The 25,317-nt window shown below is 41.0% G+C and overlaps 4 protein-coding genes across 4 annotated transcripts; 1 reads left to right on the forward strand and 3 right to left on the reverse strand.

The window, feature by feature from the left end:
• Positions 1-4,311: 4,311 nt before the first annotated feature.
• On the reverse strand, positions 4,312-6,057 carry HO173_003252 (uncharacterized protein; the record flags this gene model as incomplete). The annotated part of the gene is made up of 4 exons (XM_037305180.1): positions 4,312-4,725; positions 4,773-4,946; positions 5,000-5,972; positions 6,041-6,057. 4 exons carry the CDS (start codon positions 6,055-6,057, stop codon positions 4,312-4,314), a joined length of 1,578 nt encoding a protein of 525 aa, XP_037168045.1.
• Positions 6,058-8,093: 2,036 nt separating this feature from the next.
• On the forward strand, positions 8,094-8,537 carry HO173_003253 (uncharacterized protein; the record flags this gene model as incomplete). The annotated part of the gene is made up of 1 exon (XM_037305181.1): positions 8,094-8,537. The coding sequence occupies one exon, from the start codon at positions 8,094-8,096 to the stop codon at positions 8,535-8,537; it is 444 nt and encodes a 147-aa protein (XP_037168046.1).
• A 4,449-nt stretch (positions 8,538-12,986) lies between these two features.
• Positions 12,987-13,585, reverse strand: HO173_003254 (uncharacterized protein; the record flags this gene model as incomplete). Its single annotated transcript, XM_037305182.1, has 2 exons — positions 12,987-13,445; positions 13,523-13,585. 2 exons carry the CDS (start codon positions 13,583-13,585, stop codon positions 12,987-12,989), a joined length of 522 nt encoding a protein of 173 aa, XP_037168047.1.
• Positions 13,586-18,257: 4,672 nt separating this feature from the next.
• On the reverse strand, positions 18,258-19,442 carry HO173_003255 (uncharacterized protein; the record flags this gene model as incomplete). Its single annotated transcript, XM_037305183.1, has 3 exons — positions 18,258-18,881; positions 18,976-19,350; positions 19,404-19,442. The coding sequence occupies 3 exons, from the start codon at positions 19,440-19,442 to the stop codon at positions 18,258-18,260; spliced, it is 1,038 nt and encodes a 345-aa protein (XP_037168048.1).
• Between the last annotated feature and the right edge of the window lie 5,875 nt (positions 19,443-25,317).

Below are 25,317 nucleotides of genomic sequence, written 5' to 3' on the forward strand. Positions count from 1 at the left end.
GACATGGCGAGGGCGTACGCATACCCTGTGATATCATACAATTCTGCATGCTATAGGGTACAACGAGCTCTCTCAAGCTATATCTCACTCCCGTCTAGTCTTCTGGCTAAAAACCTTTTGAAGTATAGAGGCTGTTTCGTTATACCTCAGATAGGATCAGTCGGAAAGACCAGCTATTATTATCGTAGTACGATAGGTAATGCTATCACTAACCGCTGCGCTAACCATATCTCCCGTCCCTCTCAGCCCGATAGCACTCCCGTCACCGCTACCAAATACTGACGCCATGATCATATCAACTAGCGCCCCCTCCCGCCCCCGCCCCTTACCAACGCGGTTTCTATGACGGGAGCAAGAGATGCAGAAGCTTGAGGAGATCATGACTTGGGTTAAAAGGAAAAGTTCGAATGAAAAAGAAGGGTGAGGAGAACGAAGGACGCGCGGAATTTATGAATTGCAAATTAAATAAGAATGCTTGGCAAAGCTGATTCAGCTCCGCCTCCGACTTTTGTTAGCGTCATTCATAGAAAGTTGTAGAGAACGTACTTGCCACTCTTGCAATAGCCACTGTCGTCTGCTACCTCAGTTAGACATTCGTGATACCGAAGCTAGTGGGTATACACGCTTTTCTTAGTATTTTGCCTCTGACTTAGGTCTCAGCGAGGCATAGCATTGGTGATTATAGAAAGCGTGTAGATTCAGTGGTGGGGCCATCAGCTATTATGTAACTAATAGAGAACAAAGCCACGGCTATCTATGGCTAGCTACATGAAAGAAACAATAATGGAATTGAAAGGACGTAGAAAGGACGCATGCATAGAAGAAACTAGACACGCTGACATTAGGCGTGTAATAGCCACATCGCCAGCCCTTACTTCGGACGCGATACCACCATTTAGAAAGAATCCCTCTATACGCCAGCGTGCCCAACTCTTACTCGAATCCCATTGGCGACCTGAAGCCGTAGCTGCGGATGCCTGTTCCAGTATATCGACGGCGTATCGATGAGAGCGGAACCTTGCTATCTATGGTGACACCGTGATCCCTCATAACAGGTACATTCATACACAAGGGCGATGCCGCAGCCTCTCACCTGCTGCTTTAGACGCTATTCTTAACTACCAGCGTCAAAAGCCGTGGCTGTATCAAGACGAATTGGCGCAGTTCTTGAAAGAGGAGTGGGATGTCGAGGTCCACAAGTCCACCGTCTGCAGGGCTCTGAAAAGTACGTTCTCTACAATTTTCTATGAATGGCGCTAACAAAAAGTCGGAGGCGGAGCTGAATGGTAGCTTTTATACCTCAGCCAATGCTAAGAAAAATACCATTAGCGTACTTACAAGGTGGCTGAGCCAGATTTGTATGGTAGCCACACCAAAATAAGGCGCGACGATGCTGACACCTTACTGTCGCTGTCGCTGTCGCCGGAGACCTCTCAGCTGTACCCGCTGGCATTGCTACCGGTTAGGGCGGGATTTGTATGGGAGGTGTAGCGGAGTTTGCGTTATAATGAGAGACCTCGCTGCCGCCTCCCATGGGGCGGAGAACGACTTAGCAAGGCTGGGCGGGATTTGAGTGGGAAGACGTCGTTACCGTTACGGTATCTCGGGGCTATCAGGGCGGAATCTAATGAGAAGACCGTCGCTGTCGTCCTAATATTTCTAGCGTCTCGAGACGAAATCTACCTCGCCGTCGCTTTATGGGGTTCCATTGAGGGTTTAGCTAGCTAACCCTCATCCTCGCTATCTACTGAGACCTTTGCAGGGTTAGTGGGCGCCTGCAATTTGGACACGTCATAGCCGGCATTGATGAGATCCTCCAGGGCCAATTGAACTCCCTGCTGACGAATTGGCCCGGTGCCTTTCTGAGCATGGTGACCCATGAAGTTTCCATAACGGCCACAGTTGGGCGAATTCCTCAGCCGTCCACCGGACCCTCTTAATCAACAGGGTCTGACGAATTATTCAATATTCGGCGGAGGCTATTGTTGATCTCAAACGGGAGACGGCTACTTTTCAGACGCGTCTTCCTTCGCTTGGTCCCCTTGCGAGACTCTTTCTGATCTATCGACGCGTCTAAGGAGGTCTCGGCCTTGCGTTTCAAGGAGGAAGAGGAGGGAGGGGTAATGGATTTCGGTGACGATGATCTAGACGCGTCAGAATACGTGGCCCTACTCCATTCGCCGTCGCTGTCGTTTCTTATCCTCTTCCTGCATCGGGTGGGTCGTCGTCTAAACTCCGCCTTCGGGCTGCGGTCTCGATTAATGCCCTCCGGTTGCTACCGTATCATCCACCCTCCTGGTATCCTCGAAGCCCCCGTACTGAGGGGGCTGACGTGCGGAGGGGGACGACATTGGGCTATACAAGAGGGGGTTACGCGAAGATTTGACGGGCGGGTCTGGGGAGGGCGACAGCGAGGTATGGGGGATGCGTAGGAGGCGGATCCGCCCCTACTTTCTTGGGAATCTCTTACTAATCGGGGAATGTGGCTGTCCGGCCTTGACTCTCCGGTATCGTACACTAGCGTTGGCTGAGGTTTAAAAGGAACCGTGAATCGCTTTGCCGCATTCTTTTTAATTTTCTAAATGGCTAAGCGAGGCATCGAGGGCTATTACTGAGGTACCTGGAGCCCAGTAGTGCGAAGATAAAAGCGCGAAGGGCCCAATATCAAGCAGACGAAAGCAAGGGAATTTGCTCGTTTCGATAAGCGCTGGGAGAGGGAGGTGGTAAATCTGACGAGCGTAAGGCCCGACATCTATAGTTGAACCTGTTTTCTTAATCATTGGGAACTAAAACAAACTGCGAATTTGGCACCCCCATAATCAAAAATCTAAAATTTGAATTTTCCTGTATAACCTCACCACCACTTATTTTTACAGTCTAAAAACTTTACGAATTCTACTTACGATATCAAGTAATCTACCTCTAAATTTTAGAAAGATTTTAATCTCAATCTTATAAGTAAAATATAAAAATTAAGAACGTATCGCAAACTTGAAAATTTTACCTCGGCTATTTTTTTTCCGCTAAGACTATCTTAAGAATATTTAAGAATTTATTAAATCTTTATTCTATAATAGAATAACTAATTAAGTTCTTCTATAATTTAATATTTTTAATATCTTATATAATTATTAAAATCTAGAAATTTTTAGAACGTTATAGTTATCGTTGTGAAGCTATTCAAGAAAAGCACTTTTTTATTTTTTGAAGGGGGTGCCAGAATCGCGATTCTATTTCCCAATGATTAAGAAAATAGGGATAAATTGATCCGGCGATGCACTTTTCCAGTGCATTTTGCTAGTTTCTCCGCCACTTCTTCAGATAAAGAGATCGTAATTTACCTACGTCGTGGACTATATTCTCCCTATTTTTGATGTGACCTAACTTACCAATCCTTCATGAGAGCCGCTTTGCGCTGAGCTTTGGTCGTCATCTTCGCTTTCCTACTGATAGTCGACGAAGAGGTGGATATGTACAAACAGAAACAATAATCCCTCAGTACCCAGTGATGGAGTGGGTATTTGTGTAAAGTGGCAAAGCAATTAGGCAAGGTCTTAAAGCTCTTAAAGGTTTTAAAAACATATGAATTTTTAAAACTTCTATAACCTTCAAAAGCATTCGGCTTTTGAAAATGTCATAATATATTGATCTGCAAAGATCTACGCTTGTCCTACGTGCGTCCGTGCTAGTACTCCTTAGAGCTGTAATCGTGTTGCCCTTCAAAGGGGACGAAAGGTCGTATACTATGAGGTTATACAGAGGAAGTAGGATTCCTTTCCCTCACCCGGCTGACTTTCTACCAGCCTTGCTCAACACAACCCAGACTCCTGACGCAAAAGACTCGGGACTAACACCTCCACATAAAAAGGCCAGCTGCCACCTAGCGAACGAAAACGGAATTCATCCCTGTATCTGATGCACGTAAAAGTTGGGAAAGACTGCCCTGCATTCCCCCCAACTGCAAACGATATAATCATAGTACAGCAATACCGCAAGCGTCCTTTTCGGTGCATTTCCAAGCACGACGTAGTAGCGTACACGCGACCTGGGGATGAGGGAGATGAATCACGTATCTAGTGTCGGCGAGGTCATACTACCTATTTAGTCTATTTATGGGGATTCGACGATGTTCTGGCCAAGGGCGAATGCAATGAGTTGAGAGTATTGGATGCCAAGTCGCCGGATAGGCAAAAGGCTAGGCGGCTAGATCGTCCTATGGAGATCAAATAGCGTGCACAAACGCATCGCTGCAATGTCCCAGAATTACAAGTGTAAAATGCTTAGCGACTACGCAGTCCATTGACGACAGAGTCAGTATGTGTGTTGAGCTCGATCTAAGTTGGCGCAATCTGTAGGCTCACGTCGTGGTTGAACCAGGGTTTCCCATCTGTCGTTCTCAGGCACCGCCTCCAGCATACTCTGCTTTAAACCCCTACAGACATTGTCCCGATAGTTGTCTGATAGGTTGTTCCAAGTTGCTAGCTGCTTTTGCAAAATCTTGTTCATTACTGCTTTTGTGTTTTTGATGCTCTTATCAAAGCTTCCATCTCTCCAAGCCGTGAGGCACTGATGGACTGTTGCTGCATAGATGCAGGGTGCTTTACCATAAGCGTAGATCTTTGCTAACGTCGGATTTTTACGTCCAGAGCCTTGTGGCTTTGCAAAGAACCTCTCAACGGTCAGCTTCCGTAGCTGTGGGGCGTGGAAACGAAATGATGGATGACCCTGTCTTCGTTAGTGACGTCCCAAATCTAGCAACGAAAATGATAAACCTTGCTATCGTCGTAATGGTCCTCTGGAGATTGAAAGCGTTCTTCGTCCAGGAGATAATTGACTCTTTTAGCTAATTCGTCTGGCGAAAGCCCATCGAGCTTATACCATTCTCTAATGTGCGTTTTGCAGACTCTCATTAGACTTTGGCGGGCTCGCTCTTGACGGCGCTCAAGCTAAATGCAAATCAGTCTACATGATATCTCAGTTGAGAAGAAATGTTGCTTACCGAAATGACCTGCTTTTTTAATGGGGCCTTTCTTACTTCGGTCATATTGGCAGTGATACTTGGAGATGCTAGCTTTGCAACCACCCCCTCCTTCTCAGCTTGGAGTTTTGCAGCCTCTTCCTCCCATATGCTGGTCACGTTCGTCTCCCAAGCACCATCCTGATACATCTTCGTATCCACGCATCTCTCAACACGGAGATACAACTCCTTCTCATTTCCCTTCAGTGTATCTTTGTTTTTAAGAATCAACTTCTCCTCTGTCGAAGCTGTCCGTTTAGATGAATTCATTAATGACACCGACGCGGGGCGGACACCACTCGAGGGGTCATCGCTTTTCTCTATACTGGAATCGGATACGGAGCTAGAAGGGCGTTCGTCGCCCCGGCGTTCGGAATCCTTGATACGAGAGGAGGAGGAGTTGGGTCGCCGCTCCTTTGAGTTTTCCCGAATCGTATTCATAAGTCTCTGAAGACGGAGATACCACTCCTTCTCATTTCCCTTCAGTGTATCTTCGTATTTAGAAACTAACTTCTCCTCTGCTGAAGCTGTCCCTTCAGATAAATTCATTAACGACACCGACGCGGGGCGGATACCACTCGAGGGGTCATCACTTTTCTCTACATTGGAATCGGATACGGAGCTAGAAGGGCGTTCGTCGCCCCAGCGTTCGGAATCCTTGATACGAGAGGAGGAGGAGTTGGGTCGCCGCTTCTTTGAGTTTCCCAGAATCGAGTGTGGCGCTTCGACAGGCCGCTCGCGATCTTTATCCCCGTGGCTGTGGCTGTAGCTTCGGCGTCTCTTTCTTGGTCCACTAATCGGGTCGCCGTACACGGGATCACGGTCGATCGCTCCAGTCCCCAGGCTAATGTTGTCTTCTGTTGTAGGTAGCGATTGGAGGCAGCTCGGGTCCCCAGTAGCCCCGTTGGTCTTTGGCAATTCCGGACCGCGTGTTGCGGTCTGCCTGCGACACCACCTACCGACGCTCAGGAGCACTTAGCATGGCTATGCGCGTAAATATTTATAGTGTGAGGGCATATTTACCTGACGAAGTCAATCATTGCTGGTCACTGTGTTTATGTTTATTGCTGACCATGTTTGATCGGGTGAGGTTACTTGCGCCAAATAGCGCTAGGTACGGTGTGCCATATTGACAAAATGTTTGACTAACATAGCTACCACTATCACTCATTCAAATGGCCTACTACCATGGTAACTGTCCTTAGGCGCGGGCCGGGGAACGATTCGCTTAGTCAGCCCTCTATAGACCTGACATAGTAGAATAGCGTTCGCGCTGATAGCTTACAAATGCGATCTATTTTTATTCTGGTATAAGATTTAGATAACTTAGAAATATTACAATATAAAGAAATTTAATAATACTTAAATTAGTAAAAGCAGTCTCGAAAAGGTTAAAGAAAGATAATTATTTAAGATTATTTTGAGTTAATTAATTCTTAGAAGATATTAAAGAAAAAGCTAAAGAAAACTATATTATAAATTTTAGTAAGTTCGATCTTTAGTGAGCTATATTGAATAATCGTTGCCTTTAAATATCTATAAGACTAAATTTAGTAATTCTTCTTTTCTTTAAAAGCTCGAAATTTACGGTTTTTAATTTAAATAATAGAATTTTAAAATTATTTTAAGTTAATTATAGAACTATCGGAAAATTTCGAATTATCTTTTAAAGTCTCGAAAATTTCGGGTTAATAATAATAGAATTACTATAAAAATTTCGAATTATCTTTTAAAGTCTTAAAATTTTTTAAAATTTTTAAATTAATAATAGTATTTTTAATAGTATTTTAAATTAATTATAGAACTATCGCGAGAATTTCGAATTATCTTTTAAAGTCTGAAAAATTGGAGTTAATATAATAGTAGATTATCGGGAAAATTTCGAATTATCTTTTAAAGTCTCGAAATTTTCGAAATTTTTAATTTAATAATAGTATTTTTAAAATTATTTTAAGTTTATTATAGATTTATCGCGAAAATTTCGAATTATCTTTTAAAGTCTTAAAATTTTCAAAATTTTTAAATTAATAATAGAATTATTACGAAAATTTCGAATTAATAATAATAGAATTATTTCGAAAATTTTAAGATAATTATAAAGTTATAACGAAGATTTAAAAGTATTTATAAATTTCGAAAATTTCGAGTTTTTATAGAAATATCTCGAAATTTTCGAATTATTTATAAATTTATTATAAAAAAATTATATATAAAAAATATAATAAATAACTAAGTTATTAAATTTATTTAAAAAATAACGTTTATAATATCTAAAATTATAGATATTTTTAAAAATAGAATATTTTTAAAAATAGAATATTTTATATAATAGATTATAGTATTTTATATAATAAAGAAAAAGCTTTAAAATATAAAATAAAAATAAAAAGTAGATTTAATTTTATAATATCTTTATATATATTAAGATATAAGAAAATAAAAAATAAATAAAAATAAGTAAGTATATTAATAAAGAAAAGAATTTCTATTTTATATATATATTAATATATAGAATAGTTATTAATTAATACTTCTAGAGAATTTAATCTTTTTTTATCTCGAAATTATCGTTCGAAATTATCGTTTAAAATTATCGAAATTATAGCTACGATAATTTCGAATAAAAATCGAAAACCAAGCGGCAACAAGGCCACCATCGTCAAGAACACGGCTCAGCTCTCCAAGATCTCACGTCATATGCTCTCCACGGTTCCACATCAAATCATCACTCAGCAAGCGGAGAACACCACTGCAACTTAGCCATTCCACATCAAATCATCACTCAGCAAGCGGAGAACACCACTGCAACTTGGCCTATCATCCCCACTACATTGAGGAGCAAGAGGAGGAACTACAACAGGCGAATGCGGAGAACACTGCGGAGAACATTGCGGAGACAGTCATCAGCAGCAGTGACACAACAGGCCTACTCTCCACGGTCTCACACCAGCCCGATACTCAGTAAGAGGAGGAACCACTGCAGCAGGTAAATGCGGAGAATATTGCGGAGACAGTCATCAGCAGCAGTGACACAACAGGCCTACTCTCCACGATCTCACACCAATCCACTCAGCCAATGCAAGAGAAGTCACTACAGCAGGCGAATGCGGAGAACACTGCGGAGAAACCAAGCGGAAACAAGGCCCCCAGCACCAAGAACACGGCTCAGCTCTCCAAAATCCCACATCATATGCTCTCCACGGTTCTACATCAAATCATCACTCAGCAAGCGAAGAACACCACTGCAACTTGGCTTATCATCCCCACTGCATCAAGGGAGCAAGAGGAGGAACTACAACAGGCAAATGCGGAGAACACTGCGGAGAAACTAAGCGGCAACAAGGCCACCATCGTCAAGAACACGGCTCAGCTCTCCAAGATCCCACCTCATATGCTCTCCACGGTTCCACATCAAATCATCACTCCGGAACGATGCATATTTGAACGAATTGAAACCGTCCGATATCTTGCTCTGACAGCTATTTCATTATTCGAAAGATTTCACTGCGGTAGGAGATAATGTGGGGTTCACACCACTAATTGGCATGTTGTCTCCATTTCTTTCCGGTATTTCGATACTTCTTACCATAAGGACATGGCCTTTCTATTTTTGTGGGCAATTATTATGGATCAATTCTTCACACTCGATACACCTTCCTAATTAGGCCTTAGAGCGTCTCTCTTCGTATATATATGTCTATATGTAGGTTAAAAACGCACAGCAAGCGATTAGAGTTCGATTTGACTTAGAAAAATCCAACTCCATGAATTTAATTCATGGGCCTTTACTTGTTTATTAGAATACAAAAAAGTTATTCTAAAATCAAATAATGGCCGGCTGTCGAGCGAACTTTAGTGAGCGAACTTTGATGAACGATATTTGAGGTCCTTACCCTTTAATAATTATAAGATAAAATTTTAAAATTTTTACGTCATTGAAAAGCGCAATCTTCGCTCTATAATTTAAAAAAAGAATCTTAAAATTTTAATAGAAAATAGTAAAGTTATTAAAGGGTTAAAAGTAGGATAAGAGATTTTGATGGTTGCGGACGCTAATTTGTTTACCCGCGGTGACTCAGCCGGTCTAATTAAAAAGCGTAGCGCACCTGAATTTATAATTGGCTGCACATACAAATTCAAGATTTTTTAGCTTAGCTCTATCTTATTCTATTATACAAGTAAAGGCCCATGAATTAAATTCATGGAGTTGGATTTTTCTAAGTCAAATCGAATTTTAGCCCTAGCCCTAAGTCAAATCGAACTCTGATCGCTTGCTATGCGTTTTTGACCTACATATAGACATATATGTGCGGAGAGAGGCGCGCTAAGGCCTAATTAGGAAGGTGTATCGAGTGTGGAGGATTGATCCGTAATAATTGCCCACAAAAAACAGAGAAAGGCCATGTCCTTATGGTAAGAAGTATCGAAATACCGGAAAGAAATGGAGATAACATGCCAATTAGTGGTGTGAATCCCACATTATCTCCTGCCGCAGTGAAATCTTTCGAATAATGAAATAGCTGTCAGAGCAAGACATCGGACGGTTTCAATCCGTCCAAATATGTATCGTCCGATATTCCTCCTATAGAGGCCTAATTGGCTGTGATCGTCGCAGTAGATCCTCCTCTTGTGACGTTATTGTAGTGATATATCATATTAATGTAGTGGGGATGACAGGCCAAGTTGCAGTGGTGTTCTCCGCTTGCTGAGTGATGATTTGATGTGGAACCGTGGAGAGCATGTGACGTGGGATCTTGGAGAGCTGAGCCGCCTTTTGTTGCCGCTTGGTTTCTCCGCAGTGTTCTCCGCATTTGCCTGTTGTAGTTCCTCCTCTTACTCCTCCTCTTATAGAGTATCAGACTGAGTGGCTAGCTGAGTGGCTGACTGAGTGGATGACTGATATAACGTGGGATCTTGGAGAGCTGAGCCGTGTTCTTGACGATGGTGGCCTTGTTGCCGCTTAGTTTCTCCGCAGTGTTCTCCGTAGTGTTCTCCGCAGTGTTCTCCGTATTTGCCTGTTGTAGTTGCTCCTCTTGCTCCTCCTCTTGATTGGTGGATTGGAAGAATTGTAGAAGAAATATGGTTACACAAACAGGTGGAAGGATTATTCCATAGAGAGCATATGACGTGGGATCTTGGAGAGCCGAGCCGTGTTCTTGACGATGGTGGCCTTATTGCCGCTTGGTTTCTCCGCAGTGTTCTCCGCATTTGCCTGTTGTAGTTCCTCCTCTTGCTCCTCCTCTTGATTGATAAATTGATAGAATGGTGGAAGAAGAATGGTTACACAAACAGGTGGAAGGATTATTATCCGATCCCGGACGCGTCTGGTGTGACTACCATGACTACCATATTTGAATGTCCATTTAATCCACCAATAGTAGGCCAAACTTCAAAATTTTTACATCGTTAGAAAGCGCAGACTGAGCTCTATAATTTTCGAAATTATGAAGTAACAGCATCCGTAGGGAGCTGATTATTTCAAAGTGTAAAACTTCTACACATAAATTTTTGATGAGGGAGCTCGGGAGGGCTAGCGGGCTAACTCAGCCGGTCTAACTAAAGAGCGTAGTAACCCTGAATTGATGATTGGCTGCACATACAAATTCAAGGTTTTCAAGCCTCATGCCACAAGGGTCCGTGGGCTTGCATACTAAATTTCATGGATAGCATCATTTTTTTATTTTAGACGGGTCTATAATAGCCGGTTAAATAATATTATATAATGATATAATAGAATATATATTATTAAGTATTTATAGACTATAATTAATCTTTAATATTTGAAAAGAAAAAAAGGTTAGTAATATAGTCTTATTTTATAGTTAATAATAATTTTTTATATTCTCTATCTTAATATCTTTTATTAATATATTTAAATTTAAGTTTAATTATATAATAAATGATTTAAGTACTTATTAGTTTTATTAATTATAAATAAAACTTATATTATCGAAATATATTAAATTATAAAAATTAAAGAATAATATTTATTAAAATTACATTTATTTAAAGAGATTTAATAAATGATATATATTTACGAGAAGTTTATAAAAGAATAAAGATGAGAATACTGCATGATAAATAGTTAAATAAATGTAATTAAGATGGGTGTTTTTTTATTTTTCTAATCTTTTTTTTTATATATACTGATAATTATAAATTCGAGTTCGCTACGCTCTTTAATTAAATCGACTAAGTTTAGCTTACTAGCCCTTTCGAGACCTCTTATTAAAAGAGATATATCTTATTTATACATGTAATAACTTTTTTATTCTCTATTAAAATTTTAAGATTTTCTTTTAAATTATAGAATATATCTTAGACTTTTAGATAAAAAAGAATTAGTAAATTTGATCTTATAGTTATTAAAGTCGCTAGAGTCTAGAGCGTAAGAAACTTAAATATCGCTCATCAAAGTTCGCTCGACAGCTTTAATTAAAAAATAGATGTATATTATTTAATTTTAGAATAACTTTTTTATTTTCTATTAAAATTTTAAGATTTTTCTTCTAAGTTATAGAACGTAATTTACGCTTTAAAATCGAAAAAACTATTAAATTTAATCTTATAAATATTTGAAGATAGAGGATTTAAATATCGTTAATTAAAAACTAATTTACTCTATTAAGAATATTCTTTCATATAAGCTTAGATAGTCGAGTGATAATAATTTCAATAAAATTCGAAACTATACCGCTCCCTTCTCGGTTCGAATCCATAAATCACCCTCGCTAAAAAATCGTAAAAATATAAGAATAGTAAAATCGTAAAATTATAAAATCGTAGATATTGTAAAATCGTAAAATTGATAAAAATTCTATTAATTATAAAATTAATAATAAAACTATAATAGATATTAAAATTAACTTCTTATAAATTAAATTTAAATTAATTTAGAGGTAATTAACTTTTTAAGAATCTATTATTAATATAACTTCTCTTTTTTCTATTAAAATTTTACGACTATTTATCAAAATTATATAACTTATTCTACGCTTTCTAATAATTTAAAGTTTATAAGTAAATCTTCTCGATAGTCGGAATTTTACTAAAACGATTTATAAATTAAAAATATTAAATTATTTATTATAAAGATATAACTTCGCTATAAATAACTTAAATAAATATTTTAAAAATTATAATAAACGAAATTAGTTATTTTAAAAATATAAAGAGAGATAGAAGTTTAAAAAAATCTTTATATTTTTTATAATTATATTCTTATATTATAATTATTATAATTATCATTACTCGCTTTATTATAATAATAATAGTATTAGAACTAGTATAGATGCGATATTAGTATGGGTGAGGTAGAATAGGATAATAAGGCTACCGAACTATGTATGTGGGAAGAAGGCATGATATGGTAGGAGATGCCTCCGCCAAGGCACTAGGCCATAGGGCTGAGTGGTGTATCAAGGGTACGCTCGTAACAAATAGCGAGAGAAAAAAGAGAAAACGCTATTTCGCTATAATAATAAACTCTATTAAAGACTCTATTATAAATTCTATTATAATTATAATAATATATTTAAAAAGAAGATAAAGAAAGTAAGAGAAACTAAAGAGATAAAAGAGAAAAAGAAGATAATAGAAAAAGAGAAGTTAAAAAAGAGAAAATTAAAGAAGATATAATAAAAAAAGTAATAATAACGATGTTAAGGAATCATTATGGTCTGACGCATATATGTGTATAGTGGAAAGATGTTCTATTAATCTATGTGGTCTACAGGCACATATGTGCGGAGAGAGGCGCGCTAAGGCCTAATTAGGAAGGTCTACCGAGTGTGGAGGATTGATCCGTAACAAGTGCCCACGAAAAACAAGAATAGCCATGTCCTCATGGCAAGAATCGAAATACCGGAAAGAATTGGAGACACCGAGCTAATTAGTGGTGTGGATCTCACAATATCTCCTGCCGCAGTGAAGCCCTTCGAATAGTACCGGAGCACGACATCAGACGGTTTCAATTCGTCCAAATATGCATCGTCCGATGTCCTCCTGTAGAGGTCCAATTGCCATAGCCATAGTGATTTGGCTGTGACCGTCGTAGTAGGTCCTCCTCTTGTGTCGTCATTGCAGTGATGTACCACAATGTGATATTGCCCAGGCATGTGGAGACAGCAGGCCAAATTGTAGTGTCGTTCTCCGCGGGCTGTGTGGCGATTTGACGTGGGATTGTGGAGAGCACATGACGTGGGATCTTGGAGAGCTGAGCCATGTTCTTGATGATGGTGGTCTTGTTGTCGCTTGGTTTCTCCGCAGTGTTCCCCGCAGTGTTCTCCGCAGTGTTCTCCGCAGTGTTCTCCGCAGTGTTCTCCGTTCCGCATTGCTCCTCCTTCTGCTTAACTGAATGCTCTGGCTGAGTGGCTAACTGAGTGACTGAGTAGTTGAATGAGATGGCGAAATAGTAGGTGAAGAAGGCCTTGATCTGGCTTCAGCTATTCTGGTGTTCATTCTTTCTTCCATGGCATCCATATTAGTAGTTATGCTGATAATAACACGCTGCATCATTGCTTCTAGGTCTGACATGTGTTGCTTTTGACCTCTCGTAGTGGTAGACATGATGAGATCGACAGGCCTATGAAAAGGATCGATTTGAACGTGGGTTTTTGGTCAAATGATACTCGATGGCCAACGAGTGTATGTGAGGGCCGGCTTTTACACTATTAGGTGTTAATATAGACTTTGCATAAACGTCTGGAAAGACGCCTGGATATCCTATGAAGTAGGGCCAGGTGTTGCTACCATTTGTTAAGGAATCATTATGGTTTGACTCATATATGTGTGTGGTGGAAAGATGTTCTATTAATCTATGTGGTCTGCAGGCACATATGTGCGGAGAGAGGTGCGCTAAGGCCTAATTAGAAAGGTATACCGAGTATGAAGGATTGATCCGTAATAAACGATTTATTTATAAACTAATAAATTAATAGATTAATAAAATTTAGATATAATTATTAATTTCTTTATAGTAGAAGCTTTAATAATAAAAGAATCTAATATTATCTTATTAATATACAAGTTTAGGCCTATAAATTAAATTTATAAAAAGTTTTTTCTTTTTTCTAATATCGGGATTAAATTCGATTCTCGAAGAGTGAGAATACTTTAATTTAATATTTACTTAGAATTATAAAATCGAATTTTATAAATTTTAGATTATTAGAAAGCGTAGAATAAGTTCTATAATTTAAAAAAATAATAGTAAAATTTTAATAAAAAAGAGAAGTTATATTAATAATAGATCTCTAGAGAATTAATTAACTTTAAATTAATTTAAATTTAATTAATAAGAAGTTAACTTTAATATCTATTATAGATTTTTCATTTTAATTATTATTTTAATTATTCTTATAATTTATAGAACTTTTATTAATTTTACGATTTCTACGATTTTACGATTTTTTAGCGAGAGAGATTAATGAATTCGAATCGAGGACGAAGCGAAATAGTTTCGAATTTTATTGAAATTATTATTACTCGACTATTTAAGCTTATATAAAATAATATTCTTAATAGAGTAAATAAGTTTTTAATAAGCGATATTTAAATCCTCTATCTTTAAATATTTATAAGATTAAATTTAATAATTCTCCTTTTTTTTGAAGCTCATATTACGTTCTATAATTAAAAAAAAAGAATTAAAATCTTTTAATAGAAAATAAAAAGATTATTCTAAAATTAGATAATATACCCTTATTTTTTAATTAGGGCTATCGAGCGAACTTTAATAAGCGATATTTAAATCCTTTACTTTTAAATTTTTATAAGATTAAATTTAATAATTTCTTTTTCTTCTAAAAGCTCATATTACGTTCTATAATTTAAAAAAAGAATTAAAAAATTCTAATAGAAAATAAAAATATTATTCTAAAATTAAATAATGTATACCTACTTTTTAATCAGGGCTGTCGAGCGAACTTTGATGAGCGATATTTGAGGTTCTTACCGTTTAATAATTATAAGACCAAACTTTGAAATTTTTACGTTATTGAAAAGCGCAATCTTCGCTCTATAATAAAAAAAAATCTCAAAATTTTAATAGAAAATAGTAAAGTTATCAAAGGGTTGAAAGTAGAGAAAGAGATTTTAATGGTTGCGGACGCTAATTTATTTACCCGTGGTGACTTAGCCGATCTGATCAAAAAGCGTAGATCTGACGAATTTATGATTGGCTGCACATACAAATTCAAGGTTTTATAGCTCAGCCCTACTTTATTCTTTTATATATACTAATTATATAAATTTAGTGGAAAGTAGACATTTTAATATTACGTCGGATTTATCGGATTTAAAAATTGCGCATTTCCTAGTATTATACGTTTCCTTATGAAACTATCTTAAGTACGGAGGTCGGCACCAAAAGTCCTGGACATGCCAAGACAAGGGTCCAGGTAGGGCTGAGTGCTTGGCATACTTCCAAATTTTATGGATAGCATTATTATTCTTTATTTTAATAAGTACTAGTACTCTATATAATAGCGACGTAGTATATATATAATAGCGATATTAATAGAATATATAATAGTAATAATATTAAAGTATTAATTATAGCGTAAAGAAATAGAGAAAGAGTATAAAGACTTTTAATATATAAGTCTTATTTATATAGTATAATAAATAGAAATCTTCTTATTATTCTCTATCTTAATTATCTTTTATTAATATATCTAATATTTAAAGTATTAATTATAATAATAAGACTCGAATTTAAATACTTACTAAGTCTTATTAATTATAAATAAAACGTTATATTACTTAAAAAGATATATTAAAAATATTATAAAAAAGTCGAAAGATAATAACTAAAATTATAAGCTTATTTAAAAGAGGATTTAGAAGTAAATAGAGTAAATATCGAGATATATTACGGAGGTAATACGTCTTAAAGATAATAACGAGTATAGAAAAGATCGTAGAGGAGGTAATATACGATTATACGACTCCGCCGAGCGAGCTAATGAGTATATACGCAATTATATAAAGTATTATCGTTAAATAAATGTAACTATATAGAAAGTGCCAAGAATGCCAAGAGTGCCAAGTATTTTAGCGCTGTCTAGGACTTTTGATGTCGATCTCCGTAGTTTCAATATGTAGCTAACTGCAAATGCCTGCAAGGAAGTCACGCCTGTTAACTAAATCGCGGTGTCGCTGCAGCGTTTGCCAATAACGACATACTCTAACCTTTCAAAAGCGTTTCACAGCTGAGGAAGTCACCGCTTTCGCTAACACGAAAGCTAATGCAGTCGAGCCACCCTCCTCGAAAGAGCGTTGTAATCAAGACTGAAGATGGTTGGTGAGTGGCAAGAAGGCTGCGGGCAGTGAACCTGTCACTTCAAGAGGGGAGAAAACCTCTAGCTAATGAGGAGCTGCTGGCTAGACCACGTACGAGTTACCCCTATATTATTCTTAATCATTAAAAAACAAAAAAGTTCCCGCAAGCACCCCCCCCCTCGAAAACCAAAAATTGAAATTTCTTGAATAGCTTTACAACCACCAGTCTTTATAATCTACAATTTTTATAATCTTTTCTCATAATACTAAATAAATTGATTTTAAGAATTTTAGAAGTTTTTAATTTAGATATCGTAAGATACAGTATGAATTAAGAATATACGCTTTACGTTGAAAAGTTACCTCGGCTATTCTATAATCGCCAAGACTTATTAAAAAAATCTTAAGAATTTAATAGATTTTTATTTTACTATATAGTAGATAATTTAAATATTCTAAAAATTAAAAATTATAATCTTTATTATATCTTCTAATAATTATGAAAATTTTAGAAAATTATAATTTATCGTTGTAAAGTTCATTCTAGAAGTTTCATTTTTCAATTTTTCGCTAAGAGGCTAGTGCCAATCGGGAACTTCGGATTTTTTCACTAATTCTAGACTAAGAATACAGGGGTATTTCTTCATTTTCGATCTAAACACGGGTACTCCAAAAGATTAGGCAACCAAAATTCGTACATCAACTTTATTTTACTTTAGTCAATTTACTACCTTTAACGTTACCTGAATACGTGCATAATAAAATAAATTTATAGCAACCTATAGCGCCAATGATACAATTTAAATCTAAGTATAATTTGTAAAGTTTCGTAAAGATAGACTAAAAAAAAGATTTTTTTCACATTATCGAGTTTGCGAGAAACCAACTCCGGGACCCTAGTTTTTTAAAAAATGTGCGCTAAATCAAAGTTCGATATCTACGTGAATTATTAAAGAAAATAATCTAATATTGAAATTAAAAGCGATTTAAATTTTGCGCAATTAATATAGAAGTATAAATACGTTATTCTCAATTTAATAAATATCACTTTTAGATTTATATTGAAAATTATTATGATGTTATTCGGAAATAGTACGAGGCTGTCCGGGGGCTTAAGGGGGGCATCAAATTTCGTTACGAACCTTGAATTCTTGGCAACGTATCACTACCTGGGATGCCCGCGCCCCAAAACAAAGTTTTATCGTTGTAAAGTTATCCTAGAAGTTTCATTTTTCAATTTTCGAGAGAGGGGTGCTTGCGGGAACTTTTTTGTTTCCCAATGATTAAGAATAGAGGGGTAAAGCCTGCCATTTAATAAGTAAAGCGAGCTTGGCATTAGAACACTATTCGCAAGCGCCAGACTCACAGCTGCTCTGGCCGGCATCCTTAAAACTTGAATACGCTGCCGTAGAAGAGAAAGAAAATTCTTATTAATCTTCGCGAAGCATGGAAGAAGGCGACTGAGTGAGAGGCTCCCTTTTACTACATAGATTAATATTCCAACGAAGCCGACGCAGTGTACGAGTCATCTTACCAAACCCTGACTTTGACAGTCGAGGATCGATTACAACGCTGTTCCCAAGGTTCTCGCATGGCACTGCAGTTGTTTTGGTAATCATGTTTACGGGACTCACATGTGTCTCTTGGGCAGGGTTTGATTTCAGAGTCCGCCTTTACTCACTGGGAATCGATCGGGCTTTGGTATCCAAGGAGACCTCATAGATGGATGGAAAAGAGACTGGCTGCCTACTATCACAACCTTGTCAAATTACGCCAACTGCGCTTCACTACAAATGTCAGTTGGTGAAGTGCAAAGGATATATTATCGGAGAAGAGCAGATAGAGAAGCATGGGTTGGATTGACCATTCCACACAAGAGTGCAATTAATTAAACCGATTTCTCTCTACGACATTCAAATCTTGGAGGCAGAGAACATTGCACCAGTTGGATTTTCTTTCAAAACTTGGATATCGAAGATGGTTTCCAGCATTGCCAGCATTGCAAGATCGTGCGAAGGGACATCTGGTTAAACCTCGAAAGCTGAACGATGTCCGTGTGGCGTAGGTAGTAGCGATGGCGCTCGTTTATCCTCATCAGGCCCTTTTCCCCCGACAATGGCGTCAGCTCAGCACTACGCTCTCGATCCCCTGGCCCTCGCGAAGACTGCCGCGGGCTCTTGTGCCAACGCTGCCAAATGCTTTTCCGACTCCCATTGTCAGGTATTGCGGTTATGTTCACAGCGTTGAGGGTCTTTACGTCGATTTCTATCTGCTTCTGCCAATGCCCGACGCAGATGTAGATTACCGAAAGCGTTGCAATCGGTAGCGGCACCCTGTAGGCGGTCCACGGGAAAGACCGACCAGAAACGCCCCTCGTAAGGTCCGTCCCATGTCTCACGCAATCGACACCAATTTCTGGTTCTGAAGCCACTTCGTAGATGGTGTGCGTCTTCTCGTATGGCCAAGATAATCTGAACCCTAGGATATGCATTTTGAACATTTCTCCAATGTCGGAGATTCGTGGATAGACCTGATACCGAGCGTAGAAGAATGCACGCCTTGCTTCCGGAAGATAGTGCGCCTAGTGAAGAAGATAAGGCACGATGGAGCAGACTCCTTCCTGCAATCGGGATGGGCTTCGTTGCACTCCAATGAGAAAGAACAATGGGAGTCACCGTGGGACGTTTGTCGACCGCGAAGTATCGAGATATAAAATGGTCGGCCTGTTCTCGTACTGCTCTCTTGTCCCGGAGCTTAGCAGCATCCAAGTCATCGCCGGCGGCACCCGAATGACGGACGATTGACACTATTACGGCGCAATGATCTATTTCCTGAGATATCGTCTCTTGTGCCGATACTGACCGCCTAGATAGAGACCTAGTAATAGCATCATCCTCATGGAGGTCCGCCGCCATGTGGGCCTTTGTCTTTCGCTTTCTCTCCCAATGGCAAGCGATGTTGCGCTCACGAACGGCACGAATGAGCTGGCTTTTGGTACGCTGGTCATATGAGATGCCGCCATCCAGTGGGGCGTGTGTGGACACTAGAGACTATGAGTGAGTCAGTCAGGATCTAAATTTGGTTGAAAGGACGTATGGCCTACCTGCAGCGCAAAGGATTTGTTGCATGTACTCGATGGCATTTTCATAAGTCTTTTCAGATGCTTCCAGAAGGCTAACGGACTGGCTGTTCCCGGAATGGCAAAGGAGTTGAGGGATGAATGAAAGTCCTGCTGAGATAGAGTGGATAGCCGAAAGGTATGTCGAGAGCCGAAGAGGCAACCAAGACAGGAGCGACTTGGGCTTTGTTGAGACACTTATGGCTGAACTGGCTATCGTTTTTGTCGGAGGGTAGATCTATTTTGTCGGCTACCGCCTGAAGAGTCTCATGCCATGACTCCTTTACTCTCGTTCGAAATCATGCGCTTCCTGCAGAATGATCGTACGGCTTCGCGTCGCCCGTATTATCGCGGGGTTCACAATTGCAGGAGCGTAGGGCAGGCCAGCCATGGTATCCTCGGCCAAGTCGCGCAGGCGGTCTGGATGACGGCTTAGGCGATGTAAAAGACACAGATTGTGACAGATCTCGTTTGTGCATGTAGATCCAAGGCTCCCAAGATCTTGCATTTAGCCGATTGCTGCATTTTTTTTTTTTTTTTCGTGAGCGAATTGAATATGACAGATGCTAGACAGATGTTGCTTGCACGTAGAGCGGAGAGGGAGGGAGCCATCGCGGCGGCTTAGTCTGCGGGTCGATAGATCGGGGATTACCGAAACCTGCTAAAAGTCAGAGCGGTGACTGCAATCAGGGACGAATACTCACAAAGTGAGACCTGGTAAATGCAGGAATCTATCGTTTGCAGCGAAGCACAATTTGGCGAAGTCTCGGAGACTGCCCTGTACGCGGCTGTAGAAAGAGGAAGTGACACGTATTAGGACAAGGAAGTTCTGCAAGCAACCATGTATGTAATGTGACCCTATTGAGCAGGTAGTGCGGTGTAGGCGGCCGGAAATCGAGAAAGTGACGAGGACGATCCTCTACAAGCTATCCGCCATGCGGTGTTCTCCTTCAAAGGGGAACGCCGATATTCAAAGGAGCATGCTGCCTGGGCACAGTGCACATAACCTGAAGCCGGGTAGGTGGCCAACAATAATGAAGACAAGAGAATGAGTGAGATACCTTACCCCTGCAGTAAAAAAAGTGAGAAGATGTTGTTTAACGGCAAATGGCCTAGCTCGATGAAAACCACGCCGCAGTGGCCGCGCTTCATGAGATGAACCGCAGTGTTGTTATGGCACTACAACAATCTTGCTGAGCAACGTGGATGTGGGTAGATGGCGAGATAATATCCTATACCTTTCTCACCTTCATAGTGTAGAAGCTGACTCTATTACGGACTCTCCAGGTCCCCACCCTGCCCGTCGTCTCTTCCGGAACAGAGGAGCTTTGTATCTTGCCAGGCTACAGCAGCTTGCGCAAGCCACGAATGGAGCTCTATTCAGCAGCCACTCATCTCGTCGTCCCACTTAAACCTCATGACGGACTGCCCTGCAACGAAAGGGCGGGCGTTGGCCAGAAGACAAAAGAACATGTATAAAGACGAACGCAAAGGACGTATACGTTAGATTGTGACCTACAGCGACGTCGGTACCAGAGTCTTCCGCAATTGTCTGGTTCAAAAGCTAAGGTCAAAAAAGCGATTGTGAGGGAACCAACATAAGAGCAACAATCGAGAGGAGCTCCCAGGTAACACAAAATTACCGGCAAAAGTGTCAAGGGGTTGGGTGAAAGCCATGCGTGATGATCAACGGAACAAGAGAGAAGAGTGTTGCCACACGATACAGGAGCTGAAGATCATATCTCGCACGGCCCTGTTCAGAGGACTAAGCAGCAGATTGAGAGAGCATGTAGAGGCCTTTAAGAGTGGGTATAATCGACAGCTGCTCTTTATCACTCGCTAACTCAAGCGAACAGGGAATCACTCAGTAAATCCGCGCTACCGAACAGGGGGCGCACGATCGGGCGTTTATCCTCATAATCTCTACCTTCATCACATTCAATCCGCCTGCCCTCTCAGACTTTACCTATTAGAATCAAAGATACCAGAAAGCCTCGTTTCTTCAAGCAAGCCAAACTTTGTTCGAATATCGAAGCCATACACAACCAAAATGCTATCCAACTTCTGACGCCACCTTAGCACTGCTCGTAATCGCCTGACATTGCGCCATACCCCAACACAGTCATGTCTATCTCCGGATACGAACGGCGATTGCTGAGTCCACAACCATACCTCCTACCTGTCGCCCAATCCAGATAAGAGACGATGGTAGCTTGACTCGAAAAAAGGAGCAGGGCTACACCGACATCAAGGAAACAGGCGAGGGGATGATTTGGGCAGCCGAAACACGTCAACAGGATGAGCCTTGTCCTCAGAGTAGGGGTAACAGGTAGCAGCAGGTAGCGGCAATCGCTACAAAAAAGCCCATAAAGAGGAGGCATCGATCATGCCCCATCTGATGGGCCAATACAGCTCTGCCCAGACCTTAGAAGATGCCCACCACCGCTGGTATCCACTTTGGCACATTGTCGAGAAATTTGGACAAAGGAGCAGTGGGAAGAGCTCGAAAGCCCACGCTCGAACTTCGCATCGCTACCGACGGGGTCATCCGGGCCTGTTTCAAACTCTCATCCCAGGACCTACCCTTTCCTATAGCCTGCTGGGCGTGTCTATTCGACACATAAACCCATTCCCGTCCTAATTCGAAGACGCGAATCAGGCTCATCCTCAAGACACAGCTCTCAATGTGAGTGTGCAGAGTCAACGCACGGCAGGAGACACCATGAACTTCATGAATAGCACGCAGTTGTTCCAGCCGTTTTGAGAGGGACCGCTTAACAATCTACAAGCAAGGCATCAGTAGGCAAAGGCAAGCGTCAGGCACCCCCGGATCTGGCTTGCGATCAGGCCGCTTGAAAGAGAGCTGCTGCCGCCCACTGACGATCGTTATCGCAAATTCAATTGATGCTCAGGACGCCAAAAGGCCATCGAACGGGCCGCACAGAGGAATGCTGATCAGAAGAAAAGGCTGTCCAGGAGGGGGCTCAACTAGTCACTACCCTCGCTGCCGCTACTGCTACCGCTAAAGAAGCTGCCGCTGAGCAATTAGTGCAATGCGTTCCGGCTGGCAAGTGGGGGCGTGGTTATAACTGCTTGCTTGGGGACTGGGGAGCGCATTATGGTCATCGCAAGATGGTAGCGAGCTATGTGCTTGCTTCAGAATCTTCATATCAAGGTTACGAGGCAAGATGCAAGATGAAACTCAATAACGAGTTTGGTAAATGAAGACATGCTACTCTTAAAGGTGGCAGGGCTATTCTCTTTTACGATTAACTGCGTCGGTATCAGCTACCTCCAAAATACACGAGTTGCGTGGTATAGTCCAGTCCTTCATGACTTTCACGTAGCACCACTCTCCCCACTGCGTTACAAGATATCGTCCGCATTCATGTACAGCCAATGCAACGACACATAGCTCACTAGCACTAGCTGCCCTTTTCCTTGAACACGGCTTCAGTACAATCATCGACTTCGAAAGCCTCGCGAAAGTCTCCTCTGGGCCTTGTCAGTACACGATCGTTGCCCACAAGTTGGGGCCTTACAATGGAAGAGTTCCCCGCATCAGTGATATTCCAAACACCCCGGTCCAACATCATCTTGACATGTCTTAGCACTCGTGCGCAGTTGGCGCCAATGGCAACCCGACCAGCAGCTTTAGCAGCCCTAGCAACATCGGCAACATTAGCAACTTTGGCAACACCAGCAGCTCTGGCAACATCAGCAACGTCGACAACTTTGTTACACGATATGCAGATTGTACAAATTTTGACAATGCTACTAACTGCTCTTTCTGTGCAGAAGGTATTATCTACAAAGAAAGGATCGTAGTTGCACTTATTAGACAGGATACATCATTCGCTCTCGCTTCTAATACAGCTGATTCTGGCCTGTATACTCTAGAGTACTATCAGTTGCTTCTTCTCTTATTGGCTTGAGCTGTACAATAAGGTTGTTTTTGGCCCATTGGACTTCAAGTGTGTTCGTCAAGAACATTACAGATCGAGTTATACCATACGACCAATGTTTGTAAGCTTCGACCAAAGGCAGACTGCTAACATCTTCGTCCGCAGTATATTGGTCATCATACGGTATCTCATCGTTGATTCCGGGGATAGAGAGATCTTTCGAAAACTGTACAGGCGCAGAGAGAGCGAAAAGGTCCTGTACGCGAATACCCTCCAAGTAATATGCCAGGATCTGATCTAGATCAGTGACGTGCGTGTGTGTGTGTGTGTGTGTGTCATTCCTACATCGGAGGGCCGAGCCCCTGGTCGTACCCCTTTCCACTGAAAGGCGTAGCCCAGACGGCCTTACGACCATGTCCGGCATCCGTACGCCATTTGAGGTACGGCAGATAATCGTGATCCCGTAGAATCACGGCTATGTACACTATGTTGAGAAATTTCAAAGCCTCCATTGCAACCAGAAATGTACTCCCCCGAAGCTTTTTCCTCGAGGTTTCTCAGGGCCAAGCTCTAGCCTCTCTGTTCCATGTACACTCAGACACCCAGTATGCCATTGTATGCCATCACGTAAGAGAGAGAATAGTGACATTTATCAAACCGAAGCCGGGAATCTAACCCAAATTGAGCTCTTCCTTCGGTTCCCGTAGGGATACGAGACCTAATCGAGGCCTATTCGCACGTCGATAGCTGGCTGGGAGGTATACGGCCATCACTTGTACTCGCCGACTCCGCTGTCAAGGGGTATTTTCCAAGCACATTCGATCAGCTCTCTTGCCTGGTCTCTTTCCTGTAGAAGACCTCCATACAATTCTCGTAAACGAGCCGGCTCGTCTGTGGCCGGAGCCGGGTATTTGTGGTATTTAGGGGAGAGTTACCGATCAGCGAGGGGGGGAGGTATGAGTCGACTGAGAGGGGTAGGGCTCGCCGTCATGTCGATGATACCGAATTCTTCGAGGGGGACGCGTTAACTCTCGATCTGGCGCGTCTCGTTGTCCGATTTTCGCTCGTACGTAGTTGAATGTTATCGTAATCGAAGAATCCGCTCGTACACCCATGTGTAAATGTACGCTCCCTTGAGATCTCTTGGCTCCTCCGACGTGCCGGACCGTAGTTTACGCCCACTGCAGCTGACGAATTGGGACCCGGTCAACGCGTAGCAGCTGCTAAACAGGTGCAGAGCAGACCCCCGGGTAGGAATCTTTGTCAGAGGGTTCGTAGCCGGCACCACGTACAGGTGGATCTCGTTGCCAGCCTCTAGATCAGTGAAGTAGCTGTTGAGTAAGTAGACAGTCTAGTAGCTCGCCGAGTCGGCCTCTTTTGACATCGATTCGAGGATTTTCTGACGACTCCTTCGAAGGTCCATAAGGATCCTCATGGAGTACATGGGCGCCATCCTCAAGCTTGTTGACAAAAGTCCTTCGAGCTTAACGCCGAGACGTTATTCCCTGCCGGGCATTTCCATCCCGGGCGAACCTTGTGCCAAGCGGTATGACCGCCACACTGAAATCCACGTGCTATGGTTACTCCGTACAGGAGACCAAAAGAAGAGAATTTGGAAGCCTGTTGGCAACCACGTCACAGGCATGGGCAGATCAAGTATGACTGAGATCTAGGGATTAGATCATGTACGGTTTGATATCGTTAGCCTCAGTACTCAGACTCTACATTTTTGGGGGGGGGGGCCGGAACATTATATTGCCGAGCCACAATTCCGTCATACCCCCCCAGAAAAAGTATCCGGCATGACATCATGTTTTTGCTAATTGTTTCGGGGGTTTTTTGTTATTTTTAGAACTTTGAGGCGGTACTTGGGTTTGCGGACCCAACTCCACCGCATCGCCTTTGAATCGGATTTGGACAGGATGCTAGGCAACTGGTAGCGAGTGGACCAAATTTTCTTGTCTGACATATCAAGAGCCAACTCAGAGTTCTAT

Source organism: Letharia columbiana (assembly GCF_014066305.1).
Source record: "Letharia columbiana isolate WasteWater2 chromosome Unknown Sc0000007_s0, whole genome shotgun sequence".
In the NCBI taxonomy this organism is placed as follows: domain Eukaryota; kingdom Fungi; phylum Ascomycota; class Lecanoromycetes; order Lecanorales; family Parmeliaceae; genus Letharia; species Letharia columbiana.